Genomic DNA, 21,933 nt, shown 5'->3' on the forward strand with positions numbered 1-21,933 from the left:
TGTAACTTTACTCATTGATATTGTGCATATTAGTGGCATGTCTGCACATGTTAAAGTACTAGTTTGCAATAATAGTGGTTGTGTTTGCCAGGGATGATTCAACATGGTCAGTTTGTAAAGCAGACAGACACGTAACAGACACGAGCCTCAAGTGCTGCCAGTGTCTCCTTCTAGCTGCTAGAAACTCTTAAAAAGCAGCCTGTGATATCACAGATGGGCTCAGTACAATCAGTGTAACCACAATCACTATACTTCCTTTGACACGTATGTGGACACGTGAAGACTGACTGGCTAACTCTCCTACTGCAACACATAGTGTGGTAGAAAATAGGTGAATACCTAAACTCAAGTACTGTACTTCAGTACAATTGTACTTGTACTTTACTTGAGTATTCTTCAACTTCTGTTGACTATATTGCAGACAGAAATATTACTTTTTACTTCACAACATGTGATGGCTGTTACTAGTTACTTTTGAGATAAAGCTCATGAAACTCAACACAGTGGACATAGAGCGAGGTCTATGCGTGTCCAATGGATGTGGAGATGCCAAAGGGACGAAGCTTTCAGAGCTGAAACCTTTAATAAATAGATATTTACCTTTGACAGAGGTCACACACTTCACATTGCCCTCCCACCTCCTCCTCTCCTTCTTGTGAGTGGCGCTTTGTTCGATTCCTTGGTAGAAAAGTCCTGTGCACCGTATCCAAAGTTCATTTATACCTAATAAGTTGTTAGAGAACGAGCTCCGTAGGTTTGGTAAATGTTCCGGTGGATTCCAAACAGGGAGTTGGGGATGTAAGGATCCCACATGTGCGGCCTTTGAGGCAGCAGGTCAGGTGTCATAATATAGTATGTTGACAAAAGTCATAGTATGTCAAAAAACTGTAATAAATACCTTTCAGTGCTTAAGGAATATAATATTCGGCCAGTGCCCCTATCAGACTCATCATGGCTAAGAATATCAGAGCGCATAAGAACAACTTAGAACAGAGAAGATACATTCATTGCTGTCGGTTTCTAGTCACAGGGGAGAGATCAGCAAGACATCTCGGGCTGTTGTAAATGAATTGTTCATTAATTATGACCGTTTTCAGAATGTACATGTTCTTGGATGTGTTGTTAATATACAGTGCTTTTACCCACTATAGAGCAAATTATGCTGTACATTAAAATCCCAACCAGAAAAATAACATGAATTTTAATAGATGGAGCAGATGAAAAAGAGAGATAGAGGATGTTCTTTTCTCATATTTTGGGGGTGTCCATGGACAACCATTTGAAAAACATTTGCAAAATATGTGAAAGTGGTGGATTTTTAACACAAGAAACAATTCTAAAATTCATCAAGTAAATATTCACATTGAAGCTGCAGTTATTTTCTTGTGTTTCCATGAAAACAAATCAAAATTTCATTACTTCTCATTAATATGTGACTTTATCTACATTATCAAATCCATTTGCCCAGACTGGAAGCTAGCAGAGGACATTGTGTGTAATTATCTTGATTCTCAACTCAGTTAATATTGCGACATGCGGCCCAACTCTGTGAAATAAACCAATAAATCAAAAGCAAGACCGGACAAATTCACTTTCCATTTTTATATTTATTGCTTTTAATTACAGAAAAAGAACATCAATATGTTGCATAAAATCCAAATTCCGCTGTAAAAATAGATTCGACCTTCAGAGTACAGGCAGCAGAGGGAGGACCCCTCAAATGTAAAGATAGGGTCAAACCATCACGGTCAACACAAATACACTCCAAATAAATACTGGACTTCCCTCCGGTCCACATTTGCTAACTGCTTGTGATTGATGGATACAGAACTCTGCAGGACCTTCTGATCCACTTCAAGTGTCCAATGAAAAGTGGAGCGTTCTGGGAAACAGTTTGTGACATAAACAGAAGCTCAAAGAGGAAGTGGAGACACTCCCATCTGACAGTAGTGTTTGAGTGCATCAAATATCTCATAGTCTCCTCTACCGGCAGCTCCTGCCTGTCATTCTAAACATTCAAGAAAATGTGGAAAATGTGTATGCATAGATTTTAATTTCCCTTTTGCACTGACAGTAGCTGATGGCAGACGGAAACACAAAAAAAGCAGAGCGCCCACAAAGCCCTGAAAACTCCGACACACACACACACACACACACACACACTAACTCCCCCCTGACCAGGAACCACACGGCTGGATACCACGATGCTGAGGAAATGTTGAAATGGCACAATAATGAGAAACTACAATAAACACGTGGGAGCGTCGCTGAGGAGAATGGGAATCCTGATGGTGTCAAACAAACTGACTGTACACACACTATCACAGGCTCAATGTTATCTTGAGAACCGTTACCACAGAAGTGTTCAATATTAAATACATAAAAGATAAACATGAATTGTGTCAAATATTTATAGAAACCAGTTCAATTCATGATTTCACCAACTGTGTTTCATGTATTATTGATTGAACGCTACACTTTGGGTCTCCATGTTCTCAAACACTGCATTGAGGCTTCATAACAAGTGGAACATTGCAGTAAGGTGCTGCCAGATGCAGCTTGGGAAGTGTTCAAGTGTTTATTCACACGAGGGATCTCAGTTCAGAAGATGATGTCAAATGTTATCAGGTTAGTAAGACATCAACAGTTCTGTGACAGAGAACACAACCACACACGGACACTTCAGGTTGATTAACAAGTCAGTCATTGGTGCACAGTGACATTGTGCTCTTGTATAAGATGAGGCCATCTGGACATGAACTACAAACGGACGGTGTTAACATATCAACAGGGCTGAGCAGCAGTGATCATTTCTCTGTAGAAAGGTTTGCATCAGTCTATAGAACTTCAGCTATGCCGTACATTTCTGTCAACCCTTGAAGAAAGAATCCAGAGTAGTTTCATGCTGGCTCCGCCCACAAGAGCAGCTGCTGACATTTCTGTACTCGTCCTACATTTAAACAATGTAAGCGTGACATTCTAAATGCAGGTTTTTACTGGACTAGGATCAGGTTTCCTCTTCTGTGGTATTTCTATCTGTAGTGTAATTAAGACTGTTTCACACCTGAAGTACTAAACTACACTAAGCACTCACAGTACTGCATCAGCTGATTGGTTTTGCTGTTTCGTGGTAATGAGTGAATCCTTACATCTGCTCGGTTGTGCAAACTTTTTAGTGCACTTGTGTTTCCTGCTTCACTATAGTGCATTTCACCAAGTATAACCATTTTAAAAATTAAAAAAAATGAAATAATAAAAAGCATCAATTACGTCCAACCACAACATATCAAGTGGCAGAAATGCATAAGACCACACAGTCAGATTCCTTCAATGAGAAAACATTACAACAACAAAAAATAAAAATAAAAAAAACCAACCAACATAGAATCCATTTTGCTAACATTACTTTTTTGATTTAATATTTGAAAACAGTTGTACAATTCTCTCCGACAATAAAAAGCTAGGTCAGCAGTAATACTGAGGGAAAAGAATAAATATGCTGTTTTAGAAATATAGAATAGTGTTTAAGAACTTCTTTTCAGCTGAGACCAGTCTGCTCTTTAATGTAAAAACAAAAACAATCCTCAATCTCTTCCCAATTATTAAATAATAAGTTATTCATGTCCAGCCCTCAGTGCAAAATATCAAAGACAAACTAAAGGAAAGGGACTGAGAACAAGACTTCCCCAGGCTGTGTCCACCGAGCCTTCACAGGTCACTTTCTTTTGAAGAATATTTTTTTTCCTGAAGTACACAGAAGATCAGTGCACTGCTCACACAGCGGGGTGGGGGGACCAGACGACAGTCACCGCAAGACCAGAGGAACTCCTCTTCGTCCTTTCTTCTTCTTCAGTTGGCATTGTCAAGTACATCTGAAATGTGGGAGGCTGCGTACTTTAACCGGAAGCCACCTGCGGGGTCAACACCAACACACAAGCAACCACATGCACACATGAAGAGATGCATCCAAACACACAGGATATACAATCAGTGGACAGAACATGAACAGTGTGAACATTATGAAGGCCTTTGTTCTAAGTTCACCTCATTCCAGCTACTGAAACTATGACCTGAGTGACCGGTACCTGGCTGACAGTCACTAGTCTGCCATTACTTCTCAATGAGCGAGCTGCAGTCTGCTCCTGATGTTGTCAACATGACTTCGCTTAGCTGAGGGGAGAAGCTCTGTGCAGAGAGGCCACCTTTGTGTGACTGGCCCAGGGTTGTTTTCAAGCATTACTGCCACTTGTGCCCAATAGAAGCAGAAAAAACATCACAAAAGAACATTTACAGGGGGCCGTGATGAGCCCATTACCACTTGACAAAGACTAGGGGAGATTTATGCTGTTATCAGCAGCTTTTTTTTTTTTACATGAGAAAAGATTTAATGGAGGATTAAGTGCAGAAATGAGCCGCTTGCCTAAACTATCTGAAACTGTCCCTGATGGCTATGCGTGTTTGCTTTTTGCCATGTCTTTCCTTCTCTGGCACACAGGTGTCCTGGAAGATAACCAGTATTTTGGTGCTGTTATTTGATGCAATGTTAATGTTCCAGTGGCACAACTTCTCCTCTGGCCAAATAACCCAAACGGAAGGAGGTAACTCATCAGAGGTGACATTTAACAGATGAGCCCTAACTCTTCAGTCTTGGCTAAATGTTGGACTCTGCTGAACACTAAGGGGTCCTCTGTTTCTCCCTGTTCCGTGTCGCTGCACTACCTTGCTGTGTGGAGTCTATAGAGGGTTGGTTGCAGTCCTGAGCGTAGTGGCCACTCACTCCACAGTTGTAACAGGACACATTCCCGCTCTTCTTGTTGACTCCACCTCCTCCCAGCGCGGCGGCCGGCAGCATCCCCAAGGGTGGGTACACATGCTGGTAGACACGCTGGCAGAATGATGCCGCCGGCGCCATCTGCTGCTGGAGGTTGTAGTTTGCAGCTGCGACAGCTGCCACCGCTGCAGCCTGGCTGCCCAACATATGTGACGGCAAGTCGGCGTGGCTGTGAGAGTGAGTGTGGAGGGGGCCGTAGGGGGACGGGTGTGCAGGAGGTGGAGCAGTGGGGAAGAAGGGGGGCAAGGTGGCAGCACCGTTGGCCTGGTGAGGAGGCTGGGCCTGGGTGAGGAAACTGTTACTGCACAAGCTTGTGAGCTGGAAGAGAGGCGGTGGAACGCTGAACACCTGCCGGGCTGCTGCCATCTGGTGGGAGAAGAATAAGGGTGCCTGGCAGCCGGGAGCACCACTGACACCGTTGTTGGTACTGATGCTGCCTCGGCCACCACAGTTGTTGTGACACCCACAGGTCCCACAGCCCATCGGTTGCTGCTGCTGCTGTTGTGGCAGTAGCGGTGTCGGCTGCTGGGGGGGCAATTGTTGCTGTTGGGTTTGCTGAAAAGCAACCGAGTTGCCAGAGACGACAGAGGCACTGCTGTAGGATGTACAGTCGCTGTGTGCCGTGCTGCGAGTGAGCGCTGGGCTGGGGCTGGGGGCGGGTCCAGGGGTGTGGGTGGGCACAGCTGGAGGAACAGCTGCTTGCACTTGTCCAGGAGATGGAGCCATTCCAGCGGCCGCAGGTGCTCCTGCAGTGGGTAAGACAGAGGCGGGGACAGGGGGCAGAGTGTAGGGAGAAGGCATGCCGGATGGTAGTGTTAAGCCGGGGTGCTTGGCATGTAAAGTCTCCACGTGAGGCAGAGAGGAGGCCAGGCCTGAGCCGACACTGGCCGGGTCTTGGCAGGGCAGAGACTGCTGAAGAGGAGAGGAGAAGGATGTCGGGCCAGGAGACATGATACTGATGGCTCTTACAGGAGCCTGGACTGAAGCCTGTGGGGCAGCAGGATTATAACCACTCCCTGAAGCTCCATCAGGGCCACCTTGGCTGTGAGACATAGCTGTTTTGAACCTCTGAACCAGAGGCTGCACAGCAGGACTTCCTGAAGGGTGTAGGCCGATAGGTGGAATCCCAAAGGTTGGGAGGACATCCCTCTTCTCCGGGTCTCCCACAATTCCAGGGCCTAGGACAGCTGGAGGCACTGGGGGCATGTGCATCATCAGGGTCCCAGGCGAGGGCTTCCCATCGGGGATGATGCTTTGACTTGGAGGAGGGACCAGTGGAAGTGGAGAGTCAGTAGCCCCGTTACGGAGCACATAGGGCAGAGAGCGCATGGCCGACAGAGGGGGGAAATCTGTGCTGGTCTCCGCCTGGGCCTGGTGGACTTTGGAAGACAGAGAGTGGACAGAGACTTCCCCCACCACAGTTGCATCAGTCTGGTGGGCGAAGAACATGTTGGGGCCCCGACCTTTGCTTGAGTCATCAGAGTGGCTGTCTGTATCTAACAGAAACAAGATAAGGTAAGCACACCAACATCCTTGTGACAATAACGGAAGCATGTAGCACACTGTGGGAATTCATTCCTCAAGTGTACTTTGTACTTGTGGGCGTGTGTGGGGAGGGTTTTTACCTTTGTTGTTGTCGTCCTCACTATCCAGGCTCTCTGGTCCTGGGTGTTGAGGGCTGGATGGAGAGCTGTAGCTTTCTGATGATGTTTCACCAAAGGTATCCGGACCAGAACCTCTATCTGCAACAACATGTGTGTGCTCAACTGCAGAGAAGCCACCAGACAGAGCATTTCATGTGAAACTATGTACGTATTTACTATTGTGTACAGCAGTCTGGGGCTGTGTGCCACGACCTGAACAGCAGTGTTGTGTTCAGTGACACTGAAAAGTTGGAGGCTTTAAAAGCCAGTTATTCGATATATCCAACAGACGAGGTTCTGGAAAGATATCGAGAAAAAAACATCCCTTACAACCTGTGGTCATAAAGTCAAACTATTTTACCGTTAGTCTATGCTTGTGTGTAAGAGCTATTTGATTAGATAAGATACTGTATTTTAGGAACTTTCTATAGCAGTGGTTTTTAAAGCCTGACACTGTAACCCTACCAATATTCTTTGTCCCACTTTAAATCACTTTGAAGTTTCCATAATGCTAAGGGGAGGCTGTAATTAAGTTTTGCTTTTGAAGCCTATACTTGTTTACATTTTGTCAAATTGGCGCCATTAAAAGAATGCTGAATTAGCAGTTTCTGGTTGCAGTGCACCAGAAACTGCTAATAGCTAACTGCATAGTTCACTGGATTAAAGAAGGAAATTTAAAAACATTATTATTATTTGAGTCCTGAAGATTTGGAATTATGGCCTATATTCTCGATGGACATCAGGGACAATAATATCCTCAAAGTGTATATCGTCTGTGTTTAGATTTGACTATGACAAGGAGTGCGATTGTTAATGCAAATTGCGGTAATTCAGCATTATTGTCTTTAAACCGATATCTGCACATGAATGCAGAGTCTGTGATCTCCATCCTCACGTCTCCAGTTGCTCATTAGACTGTAACCAATGATCGGCGCGGATAGCTGCAGCTACACCGGAGCCCCAGAAACATTAGCCGTTGTCCCCACAGGCTAAGTCCTCGTCACAACGACAGTCGACGGGTTCTGAGATTGAAAGTACTAAACAGCCTCCATGAGCTGTGTGTCGCTGCAACCAATGACCGTGATGATAACTAGCATTGTGTATCTCATTGAGAAACATAATATAATGCAAAATGGAGCTGGATGGAAGCAGCAGAGGGGCCAGAGGGCGAGCATGTGATTCTGTACACAAACACACATGACAAGACATTCCACAAGGTCATGGCGTCGCCATAGTAATCTGGCACTTTGTTGTGCAAAAAAACTCATTCTGAGACGCAGAATGCAACCAATGCGAAGGCTCAGTCTTTAGCTTTCTAATGTGTATTGTGTTGATTTCTACCATCATGCAATCAGCGACTAATCCTACTAGTTGGGGCAGAATCCCTCAAATGTTGTTTTCAGCCTTTGAACAATGACATAGAAGCCGTCCAGACTCACCTTGCCTCTGAGGGGGCAGAGCTAGCACCAACCTGCCGTTGGCTACAAAGGCAGCCCCCTTCCCCTTGTCCCTAGAAAGAGACAGAGATGGGACACAAGGGGACAGAGCAATGTCAACGAGAAAGACAGTACCGACGAACACAAATGTGGAATAAGAGGACTAGAGTCAGTGCCACTGTCTAGTATCAGGAGTAGGTTTAACATCAGGGACACTGCACTCTTTTTCTTCTTCTAGGTGACTCAACTACTAGCACCGATACCTGCTGAGTCATACACTTGTGACCTACCTGTCTGTGGGCAGGCCTCTGCTCTTTGTTTTAGTGCACGGGTGGCTCCTCTTCTCAGTGCCCTGCTGCTGTGAGGAGGACAGTGAATCAGAACAGCTTCACAAGTTTCAGCCAAAAGCAAAGAAGCCTACTGATGCTGTGGAGAGACACTACAGAGTCACTAACATACCACCAGATAGTTAGACCAGAGGACAGATGCTCGCTTCCTCACAAATGTACAGACAATGGTGAGTCAACAGTAACAAGTCGGAGATATTAGCACGACACTCACAGTTTTACAATATAATTGGATAAGTGAAACCACATGACACAACTCCATGTAAAGAACACCATTGTGATCCAGAAATCCCAGAGCGGTGCATCCGTGGATAGAGGTACACTATAGTATATATCGCTGATGGATGTGTATTGTTGTATATTTACTCTGTATGTTGTACATTAGGCAGGTTCCTAGACTGATTTCCCTGATGTTAAAACAGAGTATTAAACTTAAACTAGTCTAATAGAAAGAACAACTGTCAAAATGTATCACAATTTAATGTATAACAGCCATTTGAAATCATTAATCATATTTTAAATGCTGCTGAAATCAATATGACCCGGTTAGGAATGTGCCTCATGAACCCGGTGCGGTGTGATATTTAATGGAACGCCAGTGGGGACTGTGATCTTATCCCAGTGTGCAACTTGTATTACCTTCAACCTTCTCTCCCTTCATCACCTGCCTATCTCACTATCACATAGTCTTGATTCATAACAGTGAGATTAGCAATGAGTATTCCCATTCATGTGGCGCGCACGCACACACACACACACACACACACACACACACACACACACACACACACACACACACACACACACACACACACACACACACACACACACACACACACACACACACACACACACACACACACACACTAACTGAAGTGTAACCTTAAAAGTATAACTTCCTTCTCTTCAGCTTCTTCCTTTGTCATTAGAACTTTGAAGGAGTGCAAACATTTGTAGAAGTGTTATTATGACCAGAACACCTGTACCGAGTATGTAAATGTCTGTGTAACATATGGAAGCGATCATCCATGTGTTTCAGTATGTTCAAGTACTGCAGATAAAGAGAAGGAACCATGTTTCACCTGTTCAGCCTCCTGGCCGCTCCTCTGGGGACAGCTCTTCCTCCTCTCTGCTGGACCATTGAGCTCTGCAGTGTGGCCCCCCCTCCGACTATCCCCCTGAGGGCCCCTGGCACTAGAGAGACTGGTGGAGAGTAGAGCGTTCATCATAAAGATCATAAGAAATGTAGTCTCAGCATGCTTCGCTGCTATTAATGAACTTATTTTGCTCATTTTAAACGCTGTGATCAATATTTCTTCAATAAAAACTCCAAATCAATGAGTCCTGTTAGGAATGTAGTGTAAACGTTTTTTACAGTCTACTCACCTTTGACATGGACTCTTGGTCCCAAGCTTTTTCTTATGTCCCTGAGTGTACGACTCTATATCTGAGAGGACATTCAACAAAGCACCATTACACCATATACAAAGACCACATGTGATGTAGATGCTGTTTACATGATTTCTTACTGTGACACAAGACGTGCTACAGCATACTTACATTATGGTGTGGTCAAAGCTGCTGTTCAAGGCATATTTTAATACTACATTCACACATTTAACTACATAGAAATCAAACTAATTGTTAAAGAAAGCAGAGATATCTTTTCAAATCAAGTGTCCTTTTTCTTATTATTCCTAATATGAAAGGTGACATAAACAGGAAGTCTATTTAGAAAGAAAGAACTGAAATTTGACTGAACCACTCGGTTACATCAGCATGCTTTATCGATATAGCCGCTTCCAGAGCACACAGTTTCTAAAGCTCGACACCAGCACAGGGCGTTGGAATAATTAGGCGTTATTAGGAGGCTTATTTCATTTAGTTAGTGCTTTCACGCTTTGTGCTAACTAAGCATAACATGGCCCTGACCTCTCTGTACTCTAAACATGATATAATCCTAAATTCCGAGCAAAGGTCGGCGTACAACCACACATTACATTTCTTCTTAAACTCCTTCTTGATACCTTCGACTCTAAAGGACTCCCCACCTTATAACTGCTATAAAAAGATTATATATATCTAAATATTAAGTTATACAAGGTAAACCACTTAACCAACATCAATACTGACCAAATATTCCTTCATTCTCCTTAAAATGACAGTTTATTTACACAATGAATTGAATTCATTTCTAAAATAATGAAAGAGCCACAAATGCACCTAGTGAGGCCCACGGGTTGCAGACGACAGTAGGACTTTTCTATTGGCCATTTTCTGAAGGTTAAAGGGAGGTACTTTTAAAGCAGTAGAACATCATGTGACCAGGCCACTACAGCTGATTATATAATGTAATATAGATGCTCTCATGACCTGTGTTTGTCCTGCTCGCTCCATGCCACTTCTACTGTCCACAGAGGACAACACATGAGTGTTCTCACCTTCCTCCTGACTGGAGGCATCAGAACACTCTCCTTGGTAGGCTTTACCCAGCTGGCTGTTGCCTTTCAGAGGAAAACAGAACTTTGTTGACAGTAATCATACAATGCCTCTTGATACTGGGCTGTTAATACAATTGGCTTGACATTTTGGACACATTAGTGGCTGTATATTTATGACAGAATAGTCTGTCACCACTTGTGCTTCATTCTTTCAAATGTGTTTGGACACTCACAGGTGTGTGTGTGTGTGTGTGGATAGTGAATAATGATGGACTATGACTTGACTGATAAATAAAACACCTTGTATGATGGATGTTGACAGTAAACACTTCAGTATCAAATAAACATATTATAGGCATTTAAAATGACTTTACTGAAGTTCAACTCGGTAACAAGATTGTGTAGTATACAGTTCCTGGACACATAACTATTCAGATCCTGATGACAGACTATTTAATATTTGTGCAAAGAAAATGTAAAGAAATGCAGCTGGACTTGCTCCAGAAAAAGAGAGCCGAGGACCAGAGGACGTGGTGAGTCCTTGTGGGGAGGTCACATCAGTGAGACCTCTACAGAAGACTTCAACCTGCTTCAGTCTGGAGACTTTAAAGGGCGCCATTCAAAAAGGGAGACTTGCTTTAAGTGAAGAAAAGCAACATTCCCTATGATTAAGACTTCATGGACATTGTCTGTCTATCTGTCTACTGACAGATGTGGAGAGTATCTGGTACTTGGTATTTATTGTGATATCACCTCTGTAGAGGGTGGAATTAAAACACTACAGACCACTGATTGGTCAGAGAACCGACACCAGAATTGTCACGTGTCCTGCACAAACCCACCATTTTTAAATAGCCAAGCTACGGTCAACAGTAACAGCATCTTTTGATGAAAGGATCCAGCCAGAGCTGTGTCGTTCTCAAGATGTCACGGTGGTCTCGCTCAACGCCGTCAGCTAAGAACCCGGCCCTACGTCGACTATCTGCAGTGGAAACATCTAGATCTGTACCTGGTACTCAAAGTGAGTCCAGTAGAGTGGAGCTGTACCATTCAGTCGGATACTCACATCTGCAGCAAGGAGGACTTGCAGAGTAACTGGAGTCACAATTGAAGAAGCTGCAGACCTTTCTGGTCTGTCTGAAGACTGGAGGAGCAGATAGGAACCTCTCCCTGAAGGCAGACCGAGAAGAAGGGAAACCCGGTTAAAGAGCTACAATCATATGTGTTCGGCGGCCGAGCAGAGCTCAGAGATGTTTGTGTTGCAGGTCTCTTGTAGGCAGAGTCCATCAGTGCAACTGTCTATGTGTCGAAGTTTCCCTGAGCACGTTCGTGTATGTGTATATGACAAATAAAATCCTAACCTTAACTTGAACTTTTAACACATTCCATAGCCTCAGTATATCTTTGGGATATTATTTGTTCAGTAATAAGCCTGTACACGTTCACATCTGTTGGCATGCCTTAAGACATGACACGCTAAAATCATTTTCCATCCAAACATTTTTCTTGTGACTCAAAGGGCCTGACTGAAATGTGCATGCAAGACTTTTTTAGGTTCAAAGGACAAATTAGATTTGAATTCTTTGTTAACACATATATTTGTATGTATAAAGAGGAATCACTTCATAATAAAGCCCTTTTCATATAAAACAGCCTTCACAGTGAACAATGGACCTATAGATGGTTGGATTGTTCTATGATTGGTGCAGATTAGACCCACAGAGGGCAGCAAAGGCTAATGCAGCTGCTTGTGGGCAGGCCTACTGAGGAAAAGCTCTCAGGAAGATGAGTCTCACTTTCCACAGTTTCGTTTTACACAAAATAAAACTCATGGACACCGTGGTGCGTGTGTGTGTTCTCGATGACAACAAGGAAGTAGCTGGCTTTGAAAATCAGCCTCACCCCTCACACAATGTGTTACTGGCACGACTGTAACTGTTGAAGACAATGTTGAGACCCGTTTGAAGAAGATAATCCTAATCTGAGTGATTCTGAACTCTAGAGCAGAGGTCTCCCAGAGGGAGAGACATGAGGCAAAGAGATTAAATGAGGAGAAAGGTACAAGAGCATGCTGTTGTTCTGAACAAAACAGCAAGTGAGTTATTGTAGATTGACCTGCTGATCTGGCTTGCTCACCAGTCAGCAGTTGTAGCAGCAGCAGCTTTAAACCCTTTAGATCCTGATAGCTTCAATTGTGTCAAAAAGCTCAGTCCACAGTGTTAACCTCTAGATAAACATTCATTTTTGATCTCGTCCAGTGTTTTCTTGGCCTTGCTGCTATTCATACACTCACTACCAACATAGAAGATGTGCATGAATAACACTGACTAGCAGCAGATCTTCTTTACTCACAATAATTCCTGTTGTGTGATGACCTAAAGCTCAGTCCCTCTCAACATGCTGCAATCACAGAGGTTATTGTAAATCTTTGGTTCTGCCACATTCACCGGACAGCTTCAAGACCAAGAGAGCCCAGGTCGGGATTTGTGGCACAGAAGAGTGTAAAAATATATTCCAGATGTATAACATACAGAAAATGATTCTGGGTAAAAGGAGACAGATGTTGACCTGGTATCCTAAGGGAATGACCCGTCGGGACTGCTGCTGCAGTGAGCAATGTGTTCATGTGATCTCATGTGGTGTGGGTGCCAGAGGCCAACAAACAGGAAACTCAATTACATTCATTCCAACATGGTTGACAGTGCATGAAGGATAAATGCATGAAAAGAATGAATACCAAGAATTGAAATCACAAACTCTCCTATTTCAGTCGGTCAGTTATAAAAGGTTGTTTGAGTACAGTTCCATTGTTGTTCATGAAATCTCCCATCACGATATATTTCCTGTCTCATTAAGGATATATATCACAATATAGCATGTTTTCTGGTAATTCAATAACTCCAATCATTTATAGGAGATAACCACATGGTAAAGCCTATTTTGTGAGCTCATGTGTGAATGAAATACTTGACAAATGAAATGTACGGAGTATTTTCTCATTTAATTAAGAACGCTCAAAATGAACATAAGTCTCAAGTGAAATTATAAAGACAATAGTTTGAGCAGTTTTTTTGAGTAATTTGATTTCATATGTGCTTATGATTATCAATTTCAATGAAGTAAACGTGCAGCACGATATCTCCATGTGATTTCATCACAATATGATTCCATTTACAGGTGATAAATGATCATATGGAATTAATGCCCAGCCCGAAAATAAGCCACACATTTCTTCAGGTTAAAGACATTATGAGAACACTTTTCTAACACTAAAGCCAGATTCATTATTATAAAATATTAATATTGATCGGTAGAGAGAAATTGTTGTTTTCATCCCCATTAGGTGTCTATCTGGGATATATGTAGTACCTGAGGTTCTTCTCCACCTCCCTGCTCTCACTGCGGCCCCCCTGGTTCAGAAGCCTCAGGATGCCCTTCTCAAAAGACTCGGTACACTTGTCCTTAGGAAGCTGTGGGAGGAAAACAGGCAGGATGAACCAGTCTGCACACAGACAGCTATCTCCATCGAGGTAAGCTAGAGCTGTAGAGTGTGTGTAAACTTCTCAAGTCTGGTGTCAAATGAAATTCAACTTCACTGGTCTTGAATGAAACCTCAGCATTTTTAGCCTCACCCTGAGAAACTGGCTTCTAGACACGAGAACATTGTCAAATCCTGACAAGGCTCGAGTCAAAAGAGAGAAAGAATCTGAAAGAAATCTCATCTTTACTGCCATGCACACTACCCTTCTGTTCCCACCCTCTCGACAATCATTCCACGCTACAACAGACGGGATATTGAGATCTGTCGCCAGGTCTTTCTGGCCGTATTATGCGTCTCAATGAGGCAGTCAAATAGCAGTAAAATGAGCCATTTTCCCACATTTTCTCTTGAAAAAACGTAAGCATCAAGTTAAGTACATTTTTACACTTGAAGCCTATTGTCTTCCATTTTACTCTCTTAACTATTGTGCATTGGGCTCTGAGTTAAGCAGTCTGTAGGACTTAAACTAGGTTTGTACTCCAGTGTGAGGGGCGAGAAAATGACGTAATTACAATTTTGAAAAAGAACATTGTGAAATAGAAAAGTCTTTCATTAGATACACCCTCATACAGTATATACAGTTTAGGACCCTGAACATTGTACCACATGGGTGAAAGATCACAAAAGAAGAAGTAGATACCTTCAGAAGGAAGTTCTCCAGCTCCAGATGAGTTTTGGTCACACTGCTAGAGGAGGAGTCGGACCACTTCACCTGAAACACAGCGCAGGACCTTCTCCATCACTCAGACAACAATGACACTGCTTGCACTTCACGGTACTATTCATATAACACTGACTTTACAACACCCCACCATGTTGATTTGAGGGATCCATTTTTGTTGATCGAGTGTAGAAAGGACAGATGTGTATGCGTACTAACAAACACAACAACACCAAAATTAGGAACACTAACAAAACATACCAAGTGCAATGTGAAAAGAAAGAAGCAATCCCTTCTAACCCCACTGCATAATCATGTTAGTCACAGCCATCACAGAGGTGCCGACGTTGTGTAATGGTTGAGACTTCAAACAAATGAAAATATCAATCACTTAGAATTGCAATCCCAGCTTGGAAAACATGGGTTAGGTACAAGGTTCAGTTACTGTCATGGTCCATGATGATGCGATACGACGCTACAGTAGATTAGGATTCCTCCTGGGCAGAGTGGAGGCTGGTTTATGGCGCTGTGCCCGTTACACTAGTTGTCTCTTTGCTTCTTCGCTGTACATTTTGTTTGTTTGGAGAATAATGCAGAGAACGACGCGTGAAAGCTTTACAGGTCAACACTGTCCGCTCATGGCCTGATGAATGTTGTGTGGCTGGCAGAAAAGGATGGTGGTGGCACATCAGATTCCAACACGTTATATGAGGGGTGGCACGATTCTCTTTCAATTTTAAGGTCATGATTCGATCGTTGATTCAAACCGTTTTGTTTTCCGGCACTTTCACATTTTAATACTCTTCTGTATAAAGACGAGCTGCAGCTGCAGACTACCGACACACACGCATAGAGAAACAAACACAGGGAGATCACCAACCCTGCTTTTTACTTTCAAAGGTCAAAAACTGAAGCTTATTATGATTGTGACACCCTTAATGCTTAGAAATGATATTCTATAATAACACCCATAATAATAACAATTTTATTTTATTTCTTCAAATATATATTTTTTTGCATTTTACAATATCTTCCCAACAATTGGCTGAGGCCCCCTTGAATCCCTCCAATGGGGCCTGGACCCTCCGTTTGTAAATCAATCATCTAACAATTAACCAACTAGCACATGCTCAGTTCAGATTCTGAAACACCAATAATACAATAGAGCAGGAGCAAGTATGACTGTGATGTAAAGGAGGGCCTGTACACGGACCATGTGGAAACCACTGCAGCACATTTTAAATGCACTGAACTGGCCGTCCCCCCGAAGCTGAGAGCACACGCAGGTGTTTTGCAGCAAAGCGTTTGCGTTAGTGTGTTTGTGTGACACATACCGACACTAATCAGTCTGACTGACCTTTAGATCTCATATCACGCTCAAAGACACCTTCAGCCCGTGTGTCTGCACTGCCGTTACCTACCTCAAAGCTGTAGTCCTTGTCCATTCTGGTCCGAGAGACGCCCCTGAGCACAATCCCCTCTATATGCACTGCTGCAACAGAGAGGGGGGATGTTGAGCAGGACACGAGTAATGTAGCTATTATTCTATTCTTCTTAGAAAATAACTTCACAAACACAACCAGAGTTATTAGGAATCAGTCCGTACTTTCTACACATAAGCATTATTGACAGTGTGATGGGTTCTTCTGTGTATGTTGCTGTGGCTAGGCATGGGACGATATGAAGATTTCATGTCAGGTTGATGCAGGACAAAATAATTGAAATTAACATTATTATCCATAATCCTTTAAAATATGCTTAAAGCTCTTAAAATGCCAATAAAACATACTGGAATAACTTTAACTTACATTTTGTCAAGAAAGAAATATGTATTTATATTGAAAACCAAACAAAATGAATAAGTTAAGTACACTTCATAAATGAAGGAAAAATAAATACATTATTTTCTTTCTCAGATAATAAATAAATCAGGCTCTATTTTTTACTTCTTTACCATGTGACCTGTGATAATATTTGCGATTAACCTGATAATGAAAGTTGACCAAGATGAATTTATTGTGATTGAGATTTTATTCCATCCCATTTCGTCCCATCCCTAACTGTGGCAGCTTCCAACATTAACAAACATACAGATCCTTACAGGGTCAGGTAAATGAGTAAATACATAAAGGCAGGTATCTGTCCCCTGCAGTGTAGACCAAGACTGCTTAAATCAAGCAGTCCGATGAAGTCAACAAATCAAAATGCTGCCCAGCTTCCCTGCTGCAAATGAATATCTTATATCTTATCACCATCACCTTCTCTTTGAGCGGCCCAGCGGCTGGAGCGCCGGCTCTGGCAAGGCGGATGGGACGCTGTACATTCCCCCAAACCCAGCGCGGGGGCAGGCAGGTAATCCGCCTTCTGACCCGGCAGCTCCTGGAGACCAAAAATACAGCAAGTTAGTGACAGGCTCATCCTGGTTTCACCTTTCATTTCAGCGCGAGTAGAATTCACACGTTCATATTTAGCTCATCATGGAAACACGCTGCAGAAATACACCATCCCTTTACGTTTAGCAGAATCTACAGCAGCAGTAACAAACATTTGTTTAGAACTGGAGTAACATTTAGTTCTGGCATACACAGGGACGAAGATTAAATGACCCAAAGTAAATAATAACTACACAAACACACTTTAGATGTTGAATAGCACAAAACAGTGAACACCACATGTCAAACAAACACAAGAGGAAACCTGGAAAACTGACAACAGCGGAGCTACAATGTCCACTTAAACCATACAGACATTCGGAGAAAAAGAACCCCCAGGGGCCCTCCTCTCACTCCGTCCCTCTGTCTGGGACCACACTACAGCACTCTAACATTTGTGTGATTCCATCAAGAGCAGTGCATGCCCACCGGGATCCCAGTGATGTCAGCCTCATTGACCCTATGGCAGAGACAGAGTGATGGTAAATATACTTGAATATCTCTTTTCATAGTCCTACAAGCACTCAAAGCACTTCAACACTACATGTCATCATTCACACACTGAGGGGAGGAGCTACCATGCAAGCTGCCACCTGCACATCAGGACTAAACGTTCACACCCATTCCCACACAGCAGGCCGTCTACAGGAGTAACTTGGGGTTAAGTGTCTTGCCCAAGGACACATGGACATGGGAGGAGCCGTGGATCCGATGGGATAGAAAGACGACCTATTCTACCGCTGAGCCACAGCACAAACTGGGCCTCTGTTTAACGGTATGCTTACTGTGATAAGTCAGCATCAAACAAGAGGTGGGGAACAGTCTAGCTCCAACGCAGGTCTTTTTTTAGTTAACACTTAACTATTTTCAATCATCGTCTAATTTGCGATGTATAATAGATAGTGGCAATTCATTTCCAACCATTGCCCAGTTGATTAAAGGCTCCCCAAAGGAACATGTAGCACTCTACCAACAATCTGCGGGGAGATTGATTTTCAGTTGTTGACCCTGTAGGGGGGGGGGTGGGGGGGGTACCGTTCTGGTGGGAAGCTCGAGTCTGCTGCAGAACTGCTGTGTATCTCTAGCATGACTTCAGATTAAGAAAGTGATGTTTCTATTCATATGTGTACATACATTTCACAAATGCCATCAGTCAGTCAATCGACAGGAAGCTCCCACCACTTTAGTCAAACCCTGAGGACCCAGCGGCTCAGTCAGTAGTCTCAAAGATATACAGTACAGAGACTTTGTGTTTGTTTCAAGCACACACTATGGTGGTCCTCTCCACTGATTAATAACCCCAACTAGAGGAAAGGAAAGTGAAGGAAGCAGTCAGTTGGGAACACGGGATAACTTTAAGATCTCTATTGACATCAGTTTAAAAGTGATGGAAGAACACGGACATCGTCTGATAGAGACAAAGATGATGAGGAATACTATGTAGGAATTGACCTTTTTCTCGAACAGCAACCACCACTGTTGAAAATGTTAGTCCCTAAGATTTCTATTGGTTATTTCAGGGGTTTTTTCTCCTTCAATTCTGTGACATACAGAGGTGTGATTGGAATCGGGTTTCCTTGAATGCAGGGGTCTCCACTCGGCCCTGGAGGTTGCTACTTGGTGATCCCCCAGGCTCCATCCTCTTGGGTAAAATGTGGACTTTCTGGCTTCAGAAACTGACAAGCATTGCTCTAAACCACACTCCAGGGGCCCGGAGACAGAGTTATCTGGATATCTTTGTAAAAAGCAAAAGCAGAACCCCGTAAAATCCAAAACACAGACTGGACAGAGAAAGAGTTAGACATTTAATTTGGAAATTCTGTTCATATTTACCAATTATTCTACGTTAACAAGCCAACTAACCTAATTCACTTCCAAGATGCTGATCTACCATCTGTTTTTACCCTACAGGTTCACATACACATATGGTACAATTCTCACGCTTGTTTCTATCAAAGGCTCATCTGTAAAAAAATGAAGTGATGAAAAGACAAACAGCTGAGCAGCTAAGTCGGGAAGAGTTCAGTCTAGTGATTCAAATCACCATTAGCATGGCTGATAACCTTGGCAGTCTACTTTATTACTATTGCATAAACAAACAAAAAAAGACACAGTTGCACACATTTCACTCCAACATCTGATGAGCAAAGGAGGAAATATTCAGCAGAAGCAGCTACTGTCCTGCTGGGGACAGTGAAACCCTCAGAACCAGTGACATGTCCCACGTGGTTCAAAAACCACAAGCGACCCAGCACTCCATCAGCACTCCACCAGGCTGCTGCTGCAGGTACAGCACCGAGCAGCTGGGATATGTAGTCCGCAGCTGCAGGCTGTTAGATAGTTAGACAACACTGGATGGAGCTTTATTAGGGCGCTGCTTATCATCCAAGCAGCCGATAATGTAACAACAGACTACTTATTATTATTAGCCAATTAGCTATGTTCATTTGATTGACTTCAAACTTTACCCAGCTATGCTAGCGTTACAGACATGAAGAACACATGTTATGATCTAGCACAGCATGTAATGGCACTACTGTCGCTCTGCTGCTTGTTACCGTTATCTGGCCGTTTATTCGGAGCTGACTTCGACGTCTCTCCTCCTCTATAGCGAGCTCTATTTTGTCGAGCTGCCCTCGGACCATCTCCCGCTGGTGGAAGTGGAAAGCCGGGTGCAGTGAGGCCATGGCGAAGAGCAACGCCAGCTGCTCCAGAGGTCCAGTCGTCGTCTCGGTAGCGGAGAAGCCGCAGGTCTTCTCCGAACTCCTGTACACACTCCCGTCCCGACACGGTGGACGGAGCGGGAGGTGGCGCGGCTCCCCGAGCGGAGGGAGGGAGCAGTCATAGTTTTTGTAGAACAAGGCCGGATCTACATGGCTCAGGATCCGAAAGAGTATTCCAGCACACTCCCTGCTGTCAGACCCGAGGAGGGACAGGCAGACCAGCAGTTTGGACCTCACCACTGGATCGACCACGTCCGTTAAAAGCCCCAAGTCGCTCGGACTATTAGCCCGAAACTCAAAGTCTCTTAAGACGTGGTAATCTTTCCTTGCGAGGTCTTCTAAGTAAGATCCCAAAAAGCGGAGCTCCAGCGGTTGGCACATATGTAGCAGCCCGCACATGAACTCGATCCGCTTAGCCGGTTTTAGATGGAGGCCAAACCACTCAAAGACAGTCTCCTTGTCCAGCTGGGATGGATACACACCGGGAAGGGGCGACTCATCTAGTCCGTCGGACACCGAAGAAGGAGGTGCCGCCCTGGGAACATGTCGGTGCTCCGACAGATCCAATGAGTTGTCTTCGGCCGTTTCGTCGCCTCCTTCCTCGCCCATTTTCATCGGTAGCTTCATCTTCAGCATTATCAGCGCCGCGAGAGAGGCTTCAGACTGTAAATAACGCACGAATATACATCACTGACAACGGACACCGTTCCGTAATGCTGGAAAAAGAGGAGAGTTGTCAGTCGGTGGGTCGTGTTTTTACTCTGAGCTAACGCTAGTCATCTGGCGCTGCGATAGTGCTGCATGGATGTTTACTGCTTTAGCCTGTGGCTTTAGCTTCAGGTTAGCATGGGCGCTTTAGCCCTTTTCCTCCGTTACATTCTTGTTCTACTCCTCAGTTCCGGCAGAGTAGCTATAGAAGGTTAGCACGTTGCTGCCATCGCGCGACTGTTGTCGGACTCGCTGTAATATGACTGTAGTCCGCCATCTTTTCTACGTCCTTCTGTCTGTTCTAACCAATCCGCTTGACGCCTAACGGCTCGAGTCCCTCACTACCTCGTTCGAGATGAACTGCGCCTCGCCTGAAAAGCAGACGAGAGCAGGCGGAAGCATAGGGGGGCGTTGACAAAACTGCGTTCAAGTCGGACCGTTTTCAGCCGCCTGCTTCTTCTTCTTCTTCTTCTTTTGCTTTTTATGAATGTTGGCACACAGCTTTCGGGTGCATTACCGCCACCCGCTAATCTGGAGTGTGGACTAAGGACTCTAATACGACAACCAAACGAAAATAAATACATATATACACACATACATATACATATGTGTGTAAATAAATAAAGATATGTATATAGAAAAATGTGTGTGTGTATGTATGTATATATATGTATATATAAAAAATCACTCTTAGACCCTTTTTCAAAACTTCTCTCTCTGACTCGTACTTCTGACAGGACAATAAAACATGGTCCACAGTTTCTTCTTCCCCACAAAATTCACATTTTCCATTTTTATGCTTTCCAATAACATAGAGGGAACTGTTAAGACCAGTATGGCCATTCTGTAGTCTTGTCATAATCATCTCCTCTTTTCTAGTTCATCCACTAGAACCTGCACTCCTAACCAATGCTTTCTTTTTTTAATCAGATATCTCCCTTTACTCTCTTTATTACATTCATTCTGCCATATCTTTTTGATTTGTCCCTTAATCACCACTTTAGCTTCTGACTTGCTTATATTTACATTTAACATTATTTCTTCCACTCTTCACAGCCCTTTTTGCTGCTTTATATGCCTTCTCATTGCCATTGACTCCAACATGGACCCACACAAAATTAACAGCCACCCGCATTTGATGGATTCTTAATAGTGATTGTAGTATTTCAA

The 21,933-nt window shown here is 43.6% G+C and overlaps 1 protein-coding gene across 4 annotated transcripts; it reads right to left on the bottom strand.

The window, feature by feature from the left end:
- Positions 1-1,621: 1,621 nt before the first annotated feature.
- zcchc2 (zinc finger, CCHC domain containing 2) lies at positions 1,622-20,925 on the bottom strand. Of its 4 annotated transcripts, none has more exons than XM_079181262.1 (14): positions 19,891-20,925; positions 17,159-17,279; positions 16,322-16,389; positions 14,880-14,951; positions 14,068-14,168; positions 11,765-11,868; positions 10,699-10,761; positions 9,644-9,704; positions 9,340-9,460; positions 8,201-8,268; positions 7,914-7,984; positions 6,457-6,573; positions 4,720-6,327; positions 1,622-3,911 (listed from the first exon to the last, which is right to left on the bottom strand). In XM_079181262.1, the coding sequence occupies exons 1-14, from the start codon at positions 20,689-20,691 to the stop codon at positions 3,850-3,852; spliced, it is 3,438 nt and encodes a 1,145-aa protein (XP_079037388.1). In that variant the 5' UTR covers positions 20,692-20,925; the 3' UTR covers positions 1,622-3,849. The 4 variants fall into 4 exon arrangements, with proteins under 4 accessions (XP_079037388.1, XP_079037387.1, XP_079037389.1 ...); XM_079181261.1 differs by having other exon boundaries at positions 8,201-8,265; positions 16,322-16,392; XM_079181263.1 differs by having other exon boundaries at positions 4,720-6,321; positions 16,322-16,392.
- Between the last annotated feature and the right edge of the window lie 1,008 nt (positions 20,926-21,933).

The sequence above is a fragment of the Pholis gunnellus genome, assembly GCF_910591455.1.
Source record: "Pholis gunnellus genome assembly, chromosome: 20".
In the NCBI taxonomy this organism is placed as follows: domain Eukaryota; kingdom Metazoa; phylum Chordata; class Actinopteri; order Perciformes; family Pholidae; genus Pholis; species Pholis gunnellus.

Excerpts from the sequence above, each read along its gene's own strand:
- zcchc2 (XM_079181260.1), bottom strand. The coding sequence starts at position 20,691 with ATGCTGAAGATGAAGCTACCGATGAAAATGGGCGAGGAAGGAGGCGAC. Across the intron at positions 9,461-9,643 it reads ACCAAGAGTCCATGTCAAAG|TCTCTCTAGTGCCAGGGGCC; the intron begins GTGAGTAGACTG and ends ACTCTCCACCAG. Across the intron at positions 3,912-4,719 it reads TATAGACTCCACACAGCAAG|GTGGCTTCCGGTTAAAGTAC; the intron begins GTAGTGCAGCGA and ends TTGACCCCGCAG.